The sequence below is a fragment of the Lutjanus erythropterus genome, chromosome 19 (assembly GCF_056507025.1).
Source record: "Lutjanus erythropterus isolate fLutEry1 chromosome 19, fLutEry1.hap2, whole genome shotgun sequence".
NCBI lineage: Eukaryota > Metazoa > Chordata > Actinopteri > Lutjaniformes > Lutjanidae > Lutjanus > Lutjanus erythropterus.
In genome coordinates this window covers 7,557,172-7,573,333 of record NC_139335.1, presented here as the reverse complement: position 1 = coordinate 7,573,333, position 16,162 = coordinate 7,557,172, and the positions used below count along the sequence as shown (strand labels likewise).

At 42.3% G+C, this 16,162-nt stretch overlaps 2 protein-coding genes across 2 annotated transcripts; one reads left to right on the top strand and one right to left on the bottom strand.

Annotated features, from left to right (window-relative positions):
• Nucleotides 1-6,283, bottom strand: p3h4 (prolyl 3-hydroxylase family member 4 (inactive)). Its single transcript, XM_084744889.1, has 7 exons — nt 5,732-6,283; nt 4,326-4,475; nt 3,926-4,097; nt 3,303-3,431; nt 3,060-3,205; nt 2,012-2,095; nt 1-592 (listed from the first exon to the last, which is right to left on the bottom strand). Exons 1-7 carry the CDS (start codon nt 6,182-6,184, stop codon nt 449-451), a joined length of 1,278 nt encoding a protein of 425 aa, XP_084601015.1. The 5' UTR covers nt 6,185-6,283; the 3' UTR covers nt 1-448.
• A 2,502-nt stretch (nt 6,284-8,785) lies between these two features.
• LOC146309208 (peptidyl-prolyl cis-trans isomerase FKBP10-like) lies at nt 8,786-15,863 on the top strand. The gene is made up of 10 exons (XM_084744888.1): nt 8,786-9,065; nt 10,470-10,615; nt 10,705-10,894; nt 10,990-11,135; nt 11,610-11,799; nt 13,223-13,368; nt 13,488-13,677; nt 13,913-14,055; nt 14,163-14,326; nt 15,108-15,863. Exons 1-10 carry the CDS (start codon nt 8,869-8,871, stop codon nt 15,294-15,296), a joined length of 1,701 nt encoding a protein of 566 aa, XP_084601014.1. The 5' UTR covers nt 8,786-8,868; the 3' UTR covers nt 15,297-15,863.
• Nucleotides 15,864-16,162: the final 299 nt, after the last annotated feature.

Below are 16,162 nucleotides of genomic sequence, written 5' to 3'. Positions count from 1 at the left end.
TATATTAAAATATTACTTTAATTTTGAGCAAATTATTGTAACAACAACCCAAGTGGTGGTTGACTAATCTTTCAGCATAAGAAACGCTACATGTCAGCTTCCTTACACCGTGGCACAGAGGCATTCAGCTTTCATTAAATAAAAACTAAACAAAAACTGTAGAAAAGTCATTAACAAGTATTGGCACACAGGCCAATGATCATTAATAAAAAATAACAGTTTTAACAGGCTGATGACAGCCAAGACAGAATATGTCAATCTTTGATGTTGATCAACATGACGGAGATGTTTGTCTGTTTATTCCTCAGCTGGGTGAAAAATACACAGCTGTGTGAGAGTTGTGCTTTTTCTGTTCAATACTGTTGAGGAATGTCTGTCCATAGGGAGGTCAACATCCTTTGGTATGTTGTCATGAGAGGTGGGACAGAACTGGATGGGAGGACGGATGTCAGTCTGCAACCTCGCCGGTGTCCCACTTCGTTTTGGGTTCTTGCCACCACTCGGCCAGGAAGGACTCCTCGTAGTCTCCCATGCCCTCAAACTCGGTGTCAGGATGCTCCAATTTAGAGGAGTCTTCTGGACTTACCACGTCCTTAAAGGTAACACAAAACATGCAGTCAACAGTTAGCAAGCATTTTCTACAACCCCACTTCCAAAAACAGTTGGGACGTTCAAAAGAATATGGGTTGAAGAGGATTTCCAAATCATTGCATTTGGTTTTTATTTACATTTTACACGGCATCCCATCTTTTTTAGAATTGGGGTTTTATCTTTCTTCCACTTCATCTGGCAGAACTGATACTTTTCCCCTCTTACGCCTGTAAATCTGTCACTCGTGCACCCTGTAATTCAGCCTGAACTCTCGCACAGTCCTCCTCCCCACCTCTCAGGTCCAGGCAGTGTGTAGAGGTGGGAGGGGCTGACCTGAGTTAAATAGATGTGGCACAGTCTCAGTGGCCAACACCTCCCAGCCACATACCACACGGTGCTGGCGGAAAACACAGCCCCCTCCTGCTCTCTCTTCCGCAGCCTGCATCCACTCTGTCTCTCCCTTTCATCCTCTGAGACTTTTTCTTGAGCTCCACTTTCCATAACCTCAACGGCAGCTTGCTCTTCGTCTGCTAGTGACTCGTCAAAAGTAAAGATTTATGTCCCCAAACAGAATATTTTGATGAACTGAAGAAAAGAATGAACTAGATCGGCCAATTTAGTTGTTGTTGAGCCAATTTAAAGTGTCAGTTCACAAAAACAGTCGTGTCTGGTCATGCAGGCAGTTTAGCTTTATCTCCTGAGGTTTTGAGATGTCTGTCTCTGAAACCTCTGCCACCACCTCAGCACAATTGAGATTGTGGAATTTTGTTTGTGCAGTTCAAAAAAGATCTCAGGCATGGATATCTGAAAACTTCATCAGATAAAATCAGCATAGCTACTGCAGATACCACTACCTGGAGAAAGTAAAAAAAAAAATGTCTCTAATTTGGGTGAACCAGTCCTTTAATCTGTTCAGAACATGTCATTTCTCTACCTAGAGGATTATAGCAATAATGATGCTATGATCTATTGTTTGTTTAAGGACATCGCTGTGTGCACAGATGATTAAGGTTCAGGGTTAGGTTTACAGTAGAGTAACTCAGTAAGAGTCCTCCACTAACTTTAAGAGAGACGGCAATTTTTGAAAAAGAAGAAATAACAGTCTTCCTTTTTACAAAATAAAAGCATAAATCATAAGAAATAAAATGCACCTTTGCTCAATTTAATGCACAGTTTTGCTGCTGCAGCCTGATTTGGTCTGATGTGACCAGCAGCTAGTAACGGCAGACGTTAGCTGATGCTTGCAGACTTTTGGGGCTTTTCTATTGGTACTTTTTGGCCAAGCCAAGTCAAACTGTGTCAGGCCGATTTGCATTTCCATTACCACTTTTAATGCGCTGAGCTGTGCATGCCCGAGGTGGACCTGCTCTGGAGTGGAGCCACACATTTTCACTCTGCTTCCCAAACAGTAGCGTCTTACCTCATCATCTGTTTGTAGGTAGTTTAGTGCAAACTCCAGCATCTCTTTCTGCTTGGTTGTCTCGTTAAAATACTTCAGAGCCTCCTGAAAAAACAAATGTGACATCAGCTCTTGTGTTGTTGACCCGAGCCACAGGCGAGAACAAACCAACATCTAACCGTTTTACAGCTCTGCGCTAAGCAACAAATTTGGCCAGTTTGTCCTTTTTTGTTTACTGCTTTTTTTTTTTTGCCTCTCACTCTGGAAGTCTTAAAGTATTTACAGCTGTACCTTCAGAAGCCAGAGACGTTTATGGTACAGAGCTGGTACACTTCCGCTGCTGCCAACTCGACACCAAGCAAAAAACACTGGAACACAAGTCTGTCTTCATGACAGTATATGGGTTTCTAATTACCACCCTGAAACTGTGTTAATGTTGACGCCAAGACCGCTTTGTGCTATAGTTTTCCTGCTTTGGTTTAGTACAGCCAGTGTGAACTTTCTGCTGCCTCTAAACCAGAGGTTTTAAAATCATTTTAGGTCATGGGTCACCCCGATTTCATCTCAAGTGGGCCAGATCAATAAAAACATTGCATAAAAATCTATAAATAAGAAGTAAACATTCCGATTTTCAAAAAAGATGATGAACTTCCTTCAATTTTCTTAAGGAAAATAAGTGCAATTGTGAGGAACAGCAGTGCATTTCATTGAAACATTGGAATTAATGACTTCTTTGTGATTTTCACACTTTGTGGAGTTATCCAGTGGGCCAGATGGGACTCTTTGGTGGGACAATTCTGGCCCGTGGGCTGTATGTTTGACACCTCTGCCCTAAACAATACAAACTACATACACTGAGCTCAAGGTTCAACAGCATTTCCCCAGTTCCTTATTTTCGACCTTTCCTTAATTACAAAGTCATTGTTTTGGGCGTCTGTGGGTGGATGTTTAACTGTATGAAGCACTTTGTTCTACATTTTGTTTGGATGAAAAGTGCTCTACAAATAAAATCTGACTGACTGATTGAAAACAGAGGATAACGAAGTAACAAAGGGTCTGTTTCACTCACAGGCCGAGGCTGAAAGTCGTTTTCCTTGAGCCCCCACTGTTCCCGGTAGAAGCGATAGTACGCAACATTTTGCGTCATCACCTGGTCTTTCGGGTCGAACAGCATGTAACTGGCTGCACACGGAGCAGCGTTCTTTACATCATTCACTGTGAGGGATCAAAAAAACATGTTAAAAAAAGTATTAAACACACTGCTGTCACAAGCCTGAATTCAGTGCAGGACAGTCATTATCATAGTTATTACATTTGTAATAGGAAAACTGAAGGTAGTGGTACATGGTGGCTACAAACTTCTCCACGATGAAGCCTCCGACGCTCGGTGTCAGGTTCTCTTCACATTTCACCTTACATTTCAGAACATCAGTGTAGAGATCTGAGGGAGAAAGTGAGCAGAAAAACTATTATTTTCTTATCTAAAACATAACTGAAACTGCTCTTAAAGGGAAAGTTCTTGTTTTTTTTTTGAAGTGGGGTTGAATGAGGTCTTATCCATAGTCAGTGTATCACCTACAGTAGACGGAGGTCGGCACGCCGCCAATTTGGAGAAGCAGCAGGAGTGCCGGAGTGGGAAGCTAAGCAAGGTAATGCTGTGGACAGGGTCAGCAGCAAAACATATTTTGGCCACCTAAAAAAAAGACTCGCCTATGAAAACCAATATCATTTTAAGTGGATGCAATATTTAGAATATTTTCACCACTTTACCTTGGCGTCAAACACGCTTTACAATCAGCACATTGCTTACCTTCCTACACTGGTACTCCTGCTACTTCTTCAAACAGGGAGTGTGCAGACTGTCTAGTTACAGTATAAGTACCTCATACAACCCCACAAAATACAAACTACTCATTTAAATGTCTCTCTTCTTACCTGCCAGCGTGGGATAGAAGTCTTTGAACTCTAAGATCTCGTACGAGCCCTCACAGCCTGCTAAGCAGTTACTGTATATTTCAAAGTACTGTGTGATGGCCTGCTCCATGTTTCGGGCGCTGCTGCTGAAGTCGCCACTGTTGTAAAGTGTCACACTCTTCAGGAAAACACTCTGGAGAACAAACAGATTAGACAGAGTTTAAGCAAAGCAAGTCAAATTTTATCTATACAGCCCAATATCAGAAATTGCTTCAGTGGGCTTTACAACTGTCTATAGATTGTGCACCATCCATTGTCCTCAGAGAGAACCACAGAGGAGCGATCTCCCTCCTGTGGACAGATGTGCAAGCATGCATTTAATCTGCAGACCGGATAACGACAACAGTGTTAATGTACGAACTTCATACGGCTGCTCCTCGTGGTCGACGAGATATTCCTCCACATCAAACAGCGTCTTGTAGTAGTTCATGTTCTTGGTCAGATGGGGATCAGTTGGGTTCTTCTTGAGGAACGTGTGGGCCGCTGCCACAGCCTTCTCCAGGTTGTTGAGCTGAGGAAGGAGAGATAGCTTTACAATGAATATCATCACAGTTTGAAAATATGAAACGCCATCTCTGTCGCTGCCATCAGGGGCTTTTGAAAACAGCAGATCCTGTTAGTGGAGAATGTGACCTTTGACCCCTCCAGCAACTACAAACAGATGTGGATCACTGATGTGAAAAGACCAATTGTTGCTGAGTCAGTGAACGGAAAATGAATGTGATGCTGTACGCAGAAATCAGTGACGGGGTGTAGGTAACTACATGTAGGTCAGTTACTTGTTTAACTACAATTTGCAGTCGTTGATGGTAGTTTAACAACATTCAAATCTCAGTAGCTTTTCAAGTAGTTAAGTACCTTAGGTCATATAATTTAGGTAGTTAATTACAAACTACATTTTCATAGTATTTTCATGAAGTTTTTGCCATACAGGATGGCACAACGCCACAGCTCATCAGCCAGTGTCAGTTCAGTTGTACCTCTTTGTATCTTTGAGGTTTGTCGTGATGTACTTTGATTACTTTTGATGTAGTTGAACTATTTTTTGATAGTAGTTTGACCGGACAAAGTTGCAGCCCTGTGATTGTTTTAAAGTAGTTTCTCCAGCACTTGCATAAATGTTGAAATAATAAAAGGCAAAGGCAGGTATATAAGGAAGTCTGGCCCAAAAAGATGAACTGAATGTAAGAAATACAGTCCACAGTCCATTTCTCTCCTCAAAGGAGGGGACGGATGGTCCGGTGTCCTTAAATGAAACCAGTCAGTAAAATCATTCATAAAGCCTGCTTTAAAGCATGTATGTTGATGAGTCTTTTTTTTCCCTTGTGAGGAACCTCAGTCCTCATCATCCCGTCTGACAGAGAAGAATAAGGGGATTGTTATCTCGGGGAACACTGGAAGAGACGTGGCACATGCTCAACTCCTGCTTAGTCGGCAGGAGGGCGCAACAAAGCAGCAGGGAAATTATACTGCACATGTAGCAGGCTACAAATTTCCTCCTGGTGAGTTAAACAATCTGTGTCGAGGAACAGACGACAGATACTTTTGTTGCGTGATTGCGCCCGTTACGCACAGTTAAGGTAATCCTAAATCTGTTCCCAATGAGATTCCAACGGCCAAATCCCACTTTCATGCCCTGAAATAACTTTGTTTTGCACTTCTACCACGTTCACTTTGAGTCTGTGGTGGGGTTAGAGTGACAATGCTGGATTAAAGTGAGTTGTTTAAGTATATTTGATGTTAAACACATGTAGCCTTCGCTCTCACCTGGTAGTGTGCATACTGAATGTACCGATACGGCACCCTTTTCTCGAACGTTTCCAGTAAATCCCTCCGTGGGTACGCGAGGTTAAACACTGGAAACTCCGCTTTGCACTTTTTAAGGCACGCAGCCCTCAGCAAGATGTGGCGCATGACGCGCAGGCTGTTATCAATGAGCAGGGTGTCGTTGCTGCTGCCCCGGCTCACGGAGCTGCAGTTGCGGCTGCAGAACGCCTCGCTGTCCCGCAGCAGCCGGTGGAGCCGCAGGCTGAGCTCCAGGAACTTGATGCTCTCGGCCCAGTTCTGCGCCGCGTACTGCTCCAGCGCGTAGCTGTACGCGGAGTCCAGCGGCATGATGTCCTTCTGAGGGAAACTTCTGAAGCTGTACTTCTCATACTGAGCCTCCACCAGGGCCGCCGGGAGCAGAAGGGCCAAACACAGGCTGCTCAGGAGCATCATGACGTCCTCCACCGGCTCCTCCAGCGGGAGACTGTCCGTGTTTTGAATGGATCAGGAGGACTTCCTCTTTCTTTACCAGGGAAGGCTCATGTCTGCCCGCACGTAGGCTGTGAAGACCGCATAAAGTTACACGCTGAAAACAAGAACTTCCTGCCAGAACTTGCAAAATAAAAGCCCATGTGCTATGGATTTTTTTAAGGGACATTTATCTTCATCCTAAAATCAAATTTATATATTTTCTCCTAGTCTGCTGCGCTATTTACCCATGTAGATCAGGGCTTTCAACATTTTTCAACAAAAGCACACACTGTGTTGACAGAAGCGGTGGTGTTTTCTCCGCCATATCCACAAAATATAACATCAAACATAAATTAATCTTTACAAAATTCTCCTCCTGTTTCTTTTTTTAGCCAGCTAACATTACTCACTGCATTCCTGCCTAGAAAAATGTAAACACCGACTCTTAATCTGATTTCAACAAGCATCTGACAGCCATTAAGAATAACTAAATAGAAATATTTTCCAATATCGTCTCATTTGCTTATGTAGGCCTTATAAAGGCATCAGTAACAAACTGCTTCATAATCAGTTAAAAGCTCCTTGTAGTATCTTTAATTAGCTCAAGTAAGTTTTTATATGCAAAAAGATTTTTATCCTGGTGTGAAAAATGGCTGTCATGTATGTATGTAGTAGACACAATTGTGTTAAATAAATAAATAAATAAATATACATATAGATAAATAAGCCAAACATTTCCACGTTCCACGTTCAAAATGCCAGATAGGCTTGTTTTTCTTGTTTATAATAATTACTGTTACTGTTATCTGCAGCTGACAAATGCAACTCTCGACAATTACCGTGAAGGAGGAAGTCCGTACTTCCGGTATAAATGGTGGTAACTCTTACTAACTTGGCAGAGACGTCACAGTCTGAGTTTGGACATCAGGAAAGACGAAGAAAGGGTCCAGTAGCTTTCGTCAGAATTTTCCAGGGTCATAACACCCAACAGATCCAGGAGCCAGAATTTAACGCATGAACAGGGAGTTTAGTTTCTTATCATCTAATAATCTCATCAAATCTTCCCCCAGCTTTGAATCTGTAGGCAGATAAAACTTCTGAATAGTTGTCTGAAGGGCTCTTGTATTTTCAGCTGGGTTCTGATTTTTATCTACATTCCAAGGAAACTGACAAGCTGAGACATGAGCTTAAAAATCCATTTGTGTTGTTGACTCACATCAGATCAGAACAGTGTGTGATAACTGACACTTTTCACATTCGTAGCGTTTAAAAACCCTGAATGCTCCTCTGATAGTTCAGGCACATTGTAATTTGCTGCTCATCTTTTACGTGAGTGAAATCATGGGCCCATGCAGGCCTCTGAGCCAGGCAGCATTACACGTTTGCAGAATTCCATTAAAAAGTGGGTGGGGGCCCAGGGACCACTCGTGCTCCTCCTCCTCCTCCTGCTGCTGCTGCACTCTGGAGTGCATGATCCAAAAGATGCGTCAAGTACGACGGAGAGAGACGGAACAGGGCCGGAAGTTTTGTTGAGTTCCTTTTTGAATAGAATAAAAGCACAAAAGAAGTGCACAGAATATTTTCTATTGCATTTTTTTGTTTTCAGTTCATGTAATGTTTTTTTTTCTTTTCTTTTCTTTTCTTTTCTTTTTTTTTAATATTGCTGAATAACATTTAGTCCCACCTACTGGAGGGAAAGCAAACATCTCTGGCTGATATCAAAAATTCAGAAAGACACACCAACACAATCTAGATGGATAAATAGGACAACAGGTAAGAGGAAAATGTGTAGTTTTGATTTTGGAATGAACAGTCCCTTTAAAGTTTCAGTATGATACCTATTCTACAGCTTTAACTTAATTTCATTCCCCAGTTTTGTTTTATTTTTTTTGTCAAAATAATATGGATGAATAGCACTACAGTTATCAGGAAAAAATAAAAAAATATGTATTTTTCTTTATTTTGGGATGAATTGTTCCTTTAAACATCATCCTTGCTATGGTCAGTCTCTTCATTGTCCGTGGTTTATCCCAGATCTCTTATTTGTCGTTTCCTCGATTCTCGCTCGAGTTTTTCTGCTGTTTGCCAGGTTTCTGCTCATCTGCGGATCAGACGTGCCAGATAATAAAAATTGACCTTATGGTTAATAGCGGATGGATCGCGAGTGGAAGCGTCTTTCCCCCAGAAGAGAAGCCGTGCGCAATTGCGCACTTGGCACAGGGGATGCGCGCAGGGAAACGTCTGTGGCAACTTCTTATTCATTAAGGTAAATAAGTAAAACAAACAAACAAAAACAAACAAAACGCACAGATGTGCAGACAACACACAGTAAAGAAACTGCCTGAATGTTCTGTCCGTAAATCTGAGAAAAATAATTTATTCGGGTTGTGGCAGGATGTCTTTGCGTACAGGAATATTCGGATGAAATCGGAGCCGAAAGGACTTATGGATGCAATTTAAGAGAACGGGGTCGTACTCCAAGTTATTTCAGACGGCTTTTGTTTTATTTTGTAATTATAACCGGAAGTAGTCTGTCTCCTTCTCGCAGCCTTGACATGGCTCCACCGTCCCGGACTTGTTGCGGTGCTCCTCTCTCCACTTCAGCCGCATCACCTAGCTGGCAGACGGCTGCGAGCTTTCCGCAGTTCGTGTAACAACTTTCCCAGATGGAGCTGACGTTGCGTTCGGTTTTCTTTCTCCTTCATGTGGTCACGGTGAAGTGCAGTCCGGGGCCGTTGGTGGATGTTGTTGTCGACCGTTACGATGTGCCGAAAGTTTGTCCTCGAGAAGTGCAGACAGAAGATTTTGTCCGTTATCATTTTAACGGCAGCTTCCATGTAGACGGGAAAAAGTTTGACTCCAGGTGAAGTTACGCTTAAATACACCGTTTAATGTCGGTTAAAGTGTTTTTTTTCACAGCTTAAACGATGTGTCTTTGTTTCTACAGTGATGTTTGTCTTTCTGCTTGAAGAGCTAGAGAAACAATACACCTCACGTGCAAACCGCGTAATTATAACTTTAGCATTCAGCCTGTACTTTTAAGCCAGCGGTTGCGGAAATGATGTTTCCAGCGTTGCAAAGTGCAGTAGCAATATTGTGTCTGTACAATAACGTTATTTAATATAATGTAGACACTACAACAAAGTGCAGGAATCCTACAACAGATGGATTCAGGCTCACAGATGATTTAATGCAGCTGAGTTAACATATGGCTCTGCAGACGTGTCAATCATATGGACACTCTTACGTGTTTAACAACGTGCTTTTGCAGTGATTTAGTATCCAAAAATTATTTGCAAGTAGAGAAAAAAGCTGCGTTGTTTTTAGAGAAAAAAGCTGCGTTTTTTCTCTGGTGAGGGTGCATTTTGTTGCCATATTTTCCAAATTACATGTAAACTATAATTCAGGCAAATTCCAGTTTATTTCCATGTTTGTATGAAACATGGAGTGAAGGCTTTGATGTAATTTAATAAAAGGTATTAAGTGGATTTTTTTTAAAATCTCTATGCTGACATGTATAGTTCCAGTGGATAAATTTTGAACCAGAAACAGCTGCCTTCACTCAAAGAATATTTTTTACAGAGGTCTGATAGAGAGCAGAACATTATGATGTCACAGTGAAGTTAACCTTTGACCTTTTGGATACGAAATGTCATCTTATCTTATTGTGTGAAATTCTGTTAAAAATAAGTGTATGGTATGTCCAAAAAATGTGTTTTGTGAGGTCACAGTGATGTTGACTTTTAACCCCCCAAATCTAATTATTTCATCTTTGCGTCCAAGTGGACGATTGTGTCAGGTATAATGAAATTCCTTACAGGCGTTTCTGAGATATCACAAGAATGGGACAGACGTGAGGTCATAGTGACAGTTTGTCTTTTAGTTCAAGTGGACATCTGTACCAAACTTAAAGAAATTCCCTCCAGGCATCCCTGAGATATCACATTCAGCAGTGGGACGGACCTGAGGTCACAGTGACATTGAACTTGGACTGCTAAAATCTAATCAGTTCAGAAACAGGGATCATTGTTCTGTTTTTTTACCACTAAGTCTTTGAACAGCTTCGTCCTTTAAAGTGAGTTATTGTGCTGTAATGTGTTATGTGATTTTCTTTTTGTTGAAACTGATTTGGTCTCGAAAAAAGTATTGTTCAGGAACCCATATGAAGGCCAAGGTATTGGTAGTGATATTAAGAATTTTTAAACGATTCCCAGCCCTGTCCTCACCTCTGATGCGCTGTCATCCACCTCTCCTTCACTGTCTGCAGTCACGATCGAGGCAAAGCCTTCATCAGCCAGGTGGGCCTGGGCAGACTCATCACAGGGATGGACCGCGGTCTTCAGGGCATGTGTGTCAATGAACGCAGGAAGATCACGATCCCTCCACACCTGGCCTACGGAAGCATCGGAACAGGTGCAGATTAACGTGACAGCAAGTGACAGCACTTTGTTGGATACATTACCTGTCCTGGTTTACGCCAATCTGTGCTGTCTGTCCGACAGGTGGCGTGATTCCTCCTGACGCGGTGTTGGTGTATGACGTTCTCCTGCTGGACATATGGAATGCTGAGGACAAGGTCCAGATACGCACGCTCAGCAAATCTGCGAGATGCAACCGCACCACTGTGGCGTCAGATTTTGTCCGTTACCACTACAACGGCACCCTGCTGTCCGGCGTGGCCTTTGACTCCAGGTGAGGCTGCGCCGAGGTGTAGTGAGGTGTTAACATTCAGGTGCGTCCTGTCCATTTTTGTGATTTTAAACAACTTTGAATTGTGCTTCATTTAGCTACTCGAGGAACGCAACCTATGACACCTACCTGGGACAGGGTTACCTCATCAAAGGCATGGAAGAGGGTCTTCTGGGCATGTGTGTTGGGGAGAGAAGGATCGTCATCGTCCCACCATTCCTGGGATACGGAGAGAACGGCTCTGGTAATTACTAGTACTGAAGTATGATTAAGTTCAGTATCAAATTCATTCCCAGCTCTCACACACTTAGTTCATTCAACTTAAGCTTATTGAACTTTAATGTTTTCTTAAGTTTGCTTAACTCAAATGGTTGTACAAGACAAATTTGAAATACTTTTCACTTAACTCAAATTTTTAAGGCAGCAGGGGAACTTGCATTTTAAAGTTATCCAGCTTAAAATGATTCACAGAATGAGCATATTATATAAACATGACGTATAGAAAAGTAATGTCATGTCATACCTGACTCTGTCTCTGCAAGTCATTGCACGTTGAAAACTCCATACCACACTATTCTGAATGAAAAAAGCTCTGCCTGGCAGGTAGGAAACTAATCCCAAAGGTCAGAGTAGGCTTTGAAAAATGCTCCACATTAATGTAAAGAAAATTTGACTGGTGTGGACCTGAAACTACAAGTCTTCTTTTCTTTCCTAACAGGGACTAAGGTCCCTCCTCAGGCTACACTGGTGTTTGAGGTTCTGCTGGTGGATGTGTTCAACCCTAAAGATGATCTGATTGTGGAGGTGAAGGAGGTGCCTGAAGGTTGCACCCGCAGGACGGTGACCGGAGATTACATCCGCTATCACTACAACGGTACCTTCCAGGATGGCACGGCCTTTGACTCGAGGTAAACCTGCGATTTCTCCGTTCTCAGAAAGCAATAAAATGTAAGCTAAATTAACTTTGAGGCCCAGTTCACACCTGGTGTTAACAGATCCTGAGTGATCAGATCAGAAGTGGACAGCTCTGAACACGGGTGTGAACATACTCAGGATGTATTTGAGCTCTGATTGCTCAGACCACATTCATGATGGTTTGGGCTGCATGTGACCACATTCTTTTTGCGGCGCATGCGCAATATAGCCTGACATTGAAGGACCGCCTACACAGCTGATGCCCTTTAAGTCCAAGATTTGGTTCACTAAAATGCAAATTACGTGTCTGGGCACTCTTAAACCACTCTTTCACACATGCACTGCAACCCTGCAATTATCCACATACTACCCAGAAGAGCTGTATGTGTGAACACAAATGTCTTCATTTTTTGACCCAGATTGAACCCTGCCAGCTCCCTCGACCTAAATCTGGGTGAGCTGCATGTGTGAATAGAGCAGCTCAGTGTCCGGAGCAACGAGAGGGTGTGTTGATGACGTTGCACGGTTTGCAGCGGCTTGTCTGTATATCAGCTCTTTCATTACTGATCAATATCAGCCTACATTAGTCTAATATTTTGAGGTCTTTTTAATGTATTTGTTCATAATCTTTGATGTAAAAACATCAGATTACAGTCAGAGAAAGTGAGTGTGCGTCCTGCAAAGCAGCGCACCATGAAGTGTCTCTCCTGCTGCGCAGGCAGACCAGAGTCAGCTGATCTCTGACCATCGCAGTTTATTAAATTTGAGACTTGGTTTGTATTGATGTCCTTCTCCTCCTCCTCCTCGCTCTGCTAGTGCCACCCTTCACCTAAACTATACAAAGTATTTCCAACGTGTGTGAACACATCTGATGCAGACAATCTCTTAATGCGTGCTGCATCTGTGAAAGGTCACATTCGGTCAATATCCTTCCCCGACTTTTCCTGGTATAGTTCAGAGTGCATTTGTGAAAATGGCTTTACATTCAGCGAATGTTTGTGAACACACAGGTGACTACAATATCCTCAGAATCCCTGAGAAGACTGCGCTATTTTGGGAGTTGCTGAGTGAGGAAGAACTTATTTACTTACTTACTTACTCTGGACTTAGTGATAAGTGACTGCCTGCCAGAATCCATTAACATATTGGCCAATTTAACCAGTATAAAGACCTCTACAAGACTGTACATGACTCATAAACAAACACTTATTCAATGAACATTTGGCATTAATTTGAACTCTAAAGTGAAATGGGCAAACAAAAACAGTTATTTCAGCTTAGAATAGAAATTTCAAAGGGGGACACTGTGGCTGTAGTGTTGTCAGAGATGTGAATATTTCAACTTAACATGTTTCCTTGATCTCTGATGACGTATTGTGGAATTACAGATTTCTCTTTTAACACTTCCTACGTCAGCTACCAGCGAAACAGCACCTACAACACGTATATTGGTATGGGATACGTGATCCGAGGGATAGACAAAGCTCTGCAGGGTCTGTGCATGGGAGAGAAGAGAAGGGTTACGGTCCCTCCTCACATGGCGTACGGCGAGGAAGGAGTTGGTGAGTTTGAAGACATGCATTTAGGAACACTCAGATGACTCTTTGAATTTTCCACCAAACCACTACGTCTCGTTTATGTTTACAACACACCCTGTTTATTTTCTTCTCTCCCGCTGTAGGAGACCTCATTCCTGGCTCTGCTGTGCTGGTCTTCGACATTCACGTCATCGATTTCCACAACCCAGAGGACCCCGTCGATATTAAAGTTACCCACAAGCCTCAGGAATGCAACGGGACCAGTGAAGCTGACGATTTGATTCACTATCGTTATAATTGCTCCTTGATGGACGGCACCCTGCTGTACTCCTCGTGAGCACCCTCTGCTGTTCACTTTGCTACACTGCATCCTCCTCCTCCTGGTTCATGCATGTAATCATTGCCGGCTCCTCGTCTGACACACTTCAGGGCTCTTGGAACTGCATACCATTTACTGAGCCATGAGAACAGCACGCATGCCTGCATGGTTTGAACTTTTAATACATGAAAACGTTTTATTTTTTAGGAACTGAAATTAAATGATAACAGGTTACGTGTTGATTTCCAGGGACCAATTTGATTCACCTTCCATCACGACTCTCGGAACAAACAGCGTGATTGAGGGTCTGGAGAAAGGTTTGAGTGGCATGTGTGTGGGCGAGAGGAGAGAGGTGGTCATCCCACCACACTGGGGACACGGTGAAAATGGAGGTCAGTCACTGGAGCAGCTTAGATCACACCCTGCTGTGCACACTTTTTTTTTTTTTCTACCCCGAATCATGAATCATGTTTTCTTCCCTCTGTCTCGGTGTCTCCAGCCGGAATGGTTCCCAAGAGTGCGGTGCTCTTCTTTGAGCTGGAGTTAGTGGAGCTGCAGAAGGGTGTGCCTGAAGGCTACATGTTTATTTGGCTGGGAGATGTCCCGGAACATCTCTTCCCTGCTATGGACCTCAACGGTGACAAAGAGGTCCCTCTAGAGGAGGTAAGCAGACAAGCTAGGGATGTGGACACATATCGCCTTGATGTCAGTTAAGGCCCCTGAAATATCATGTCATTGTCCTTAGAATCGACATAACATCGTATCGTGATGAAACTTGTGATTTACACTACTTTTAGCTCCAGGTGAAGTAGTTTTTCCTATAAGAGATCTCACAGCAATTGCCAGAGGGATGAAAAACAAGATCCTGTAAGTCATAATGAGAAACATTAGCAAAATAATGAGTTATGCCTCTTTTACACCAAAATTAGTATGTACAGTATGTTTTTTTTAAACACGGCTAAACCAACTAAAAATAGGTGATTGACTCATTTCCCGTCATCAGTCTGTATTTCTGTTTTTTTTTCTTAAGTGTCCTGGAAAACCTCATGTCTGTGCAGGAGAGGAGTTTTTATAAGTCTGTGTGTGTTCAGCTCTCAGTATTTTTGTAGCTTGTAACTGAATCTCTGGTTTGAAGTTTAGTTTCTCTCTGTTGTTGCTGTTTGTGCTTTCAGGTATCTGCTTTATTTTACAGTTTCATGTTCGCTTTCTGCTGCATAGGAGTCGTGTTAAGTTACTGCTGATGAAAACCACATTTCCACCAACATGTCTGAATTTTTCTGCTTCATCAACAAAATAACTGGGGACTGTAATTGTGAAGAATTAATGGAAAAGGGTCACAGTAGTTCCAAGCCTTTATTGCCTCCACCGAAAAAGGGGCGAAATCAGAAATTAGTGTCTACCTGTATGTTTTTAACAGTGCAACTATATCTCATATTTTCTCCAGTTTTCAGAATTCATCATGCTCCAAGTTAAAGAGGGCAAAGGTCGTCTTCGGCCGGGGGTGGATGCCGACAGCATCATTAAGGACATGTTTAATAACCAGGACCACAATGCAGATGGGAAGATCACAGAAGATGAACTGAAACTTGAGGCGGACGAGGAGCCTGAACAAGTGAGACGAGACGAGTTGTAAAACGGGACACATGCAGTATTACAGCGATGGTAAGGAATGAGCTGGCAGTGGCTGGGGTTATACCGTCATCTTTGCAACTGTTGTGCAACTATTTTGAAAATGTTTCCCAGAGTGAAACACTGTCGAGCTTTTAGGGAGTCCGTTTGCTTTGTTAGTCTGTTAGAATATAGAAATACCGTCTCACACCTGTAGCGGTAGAGCCAGTCAGTTTAACAACACTGACAGCACAAGAAAACAACTGTACGTTGTGCACACGAAACAGGTGTTTTATAATGTGAAGGGAAGAAAAGTGTTCTGTAGTGAAATTGTGTTCAGTTGGAAAAGGCACATTTTAGCTCAAACATTAACTACCTTAGAAGGCATCTGGGCTGGGCCCTTCTTCCAGAGTGTAACGGTTTATAGAAATTAATAGTCAGTACAGTGCCTCATATAAAATGATGAAAAACCACTGGTTGTACAGTATATTTGGAAGTGAAAATCTATTATAAAAATGATATTTCAACTGTGTTGTGGTATATAAAATAAACTGTTTTAGAATAAAATTAAACACCTACTTTATTTCCTCTACACTGTCCATGTACAGACCTGTTCCTGAATACGAATGAAACATGATGATCAGACAGAGATGAAACCGCATTTTATTTCAGACAAGTTGGAACATATGAAGAGGTAATGAGTTTGCACAAAAGACGACAAAAAAAATGCATGACTGACTGTATCTGGCACATTGTTTTTTTTTTGGAAACTTTTGTTTGTTGCAGTGTAGGATCTTTGAGACTTTTTCTTTTTCAAAATCACACAGGTCAAATAACCACGTTGTAAAACTTGTGAGGTAGCAGTACTTAGAAATCATTGGACCTCTGCCA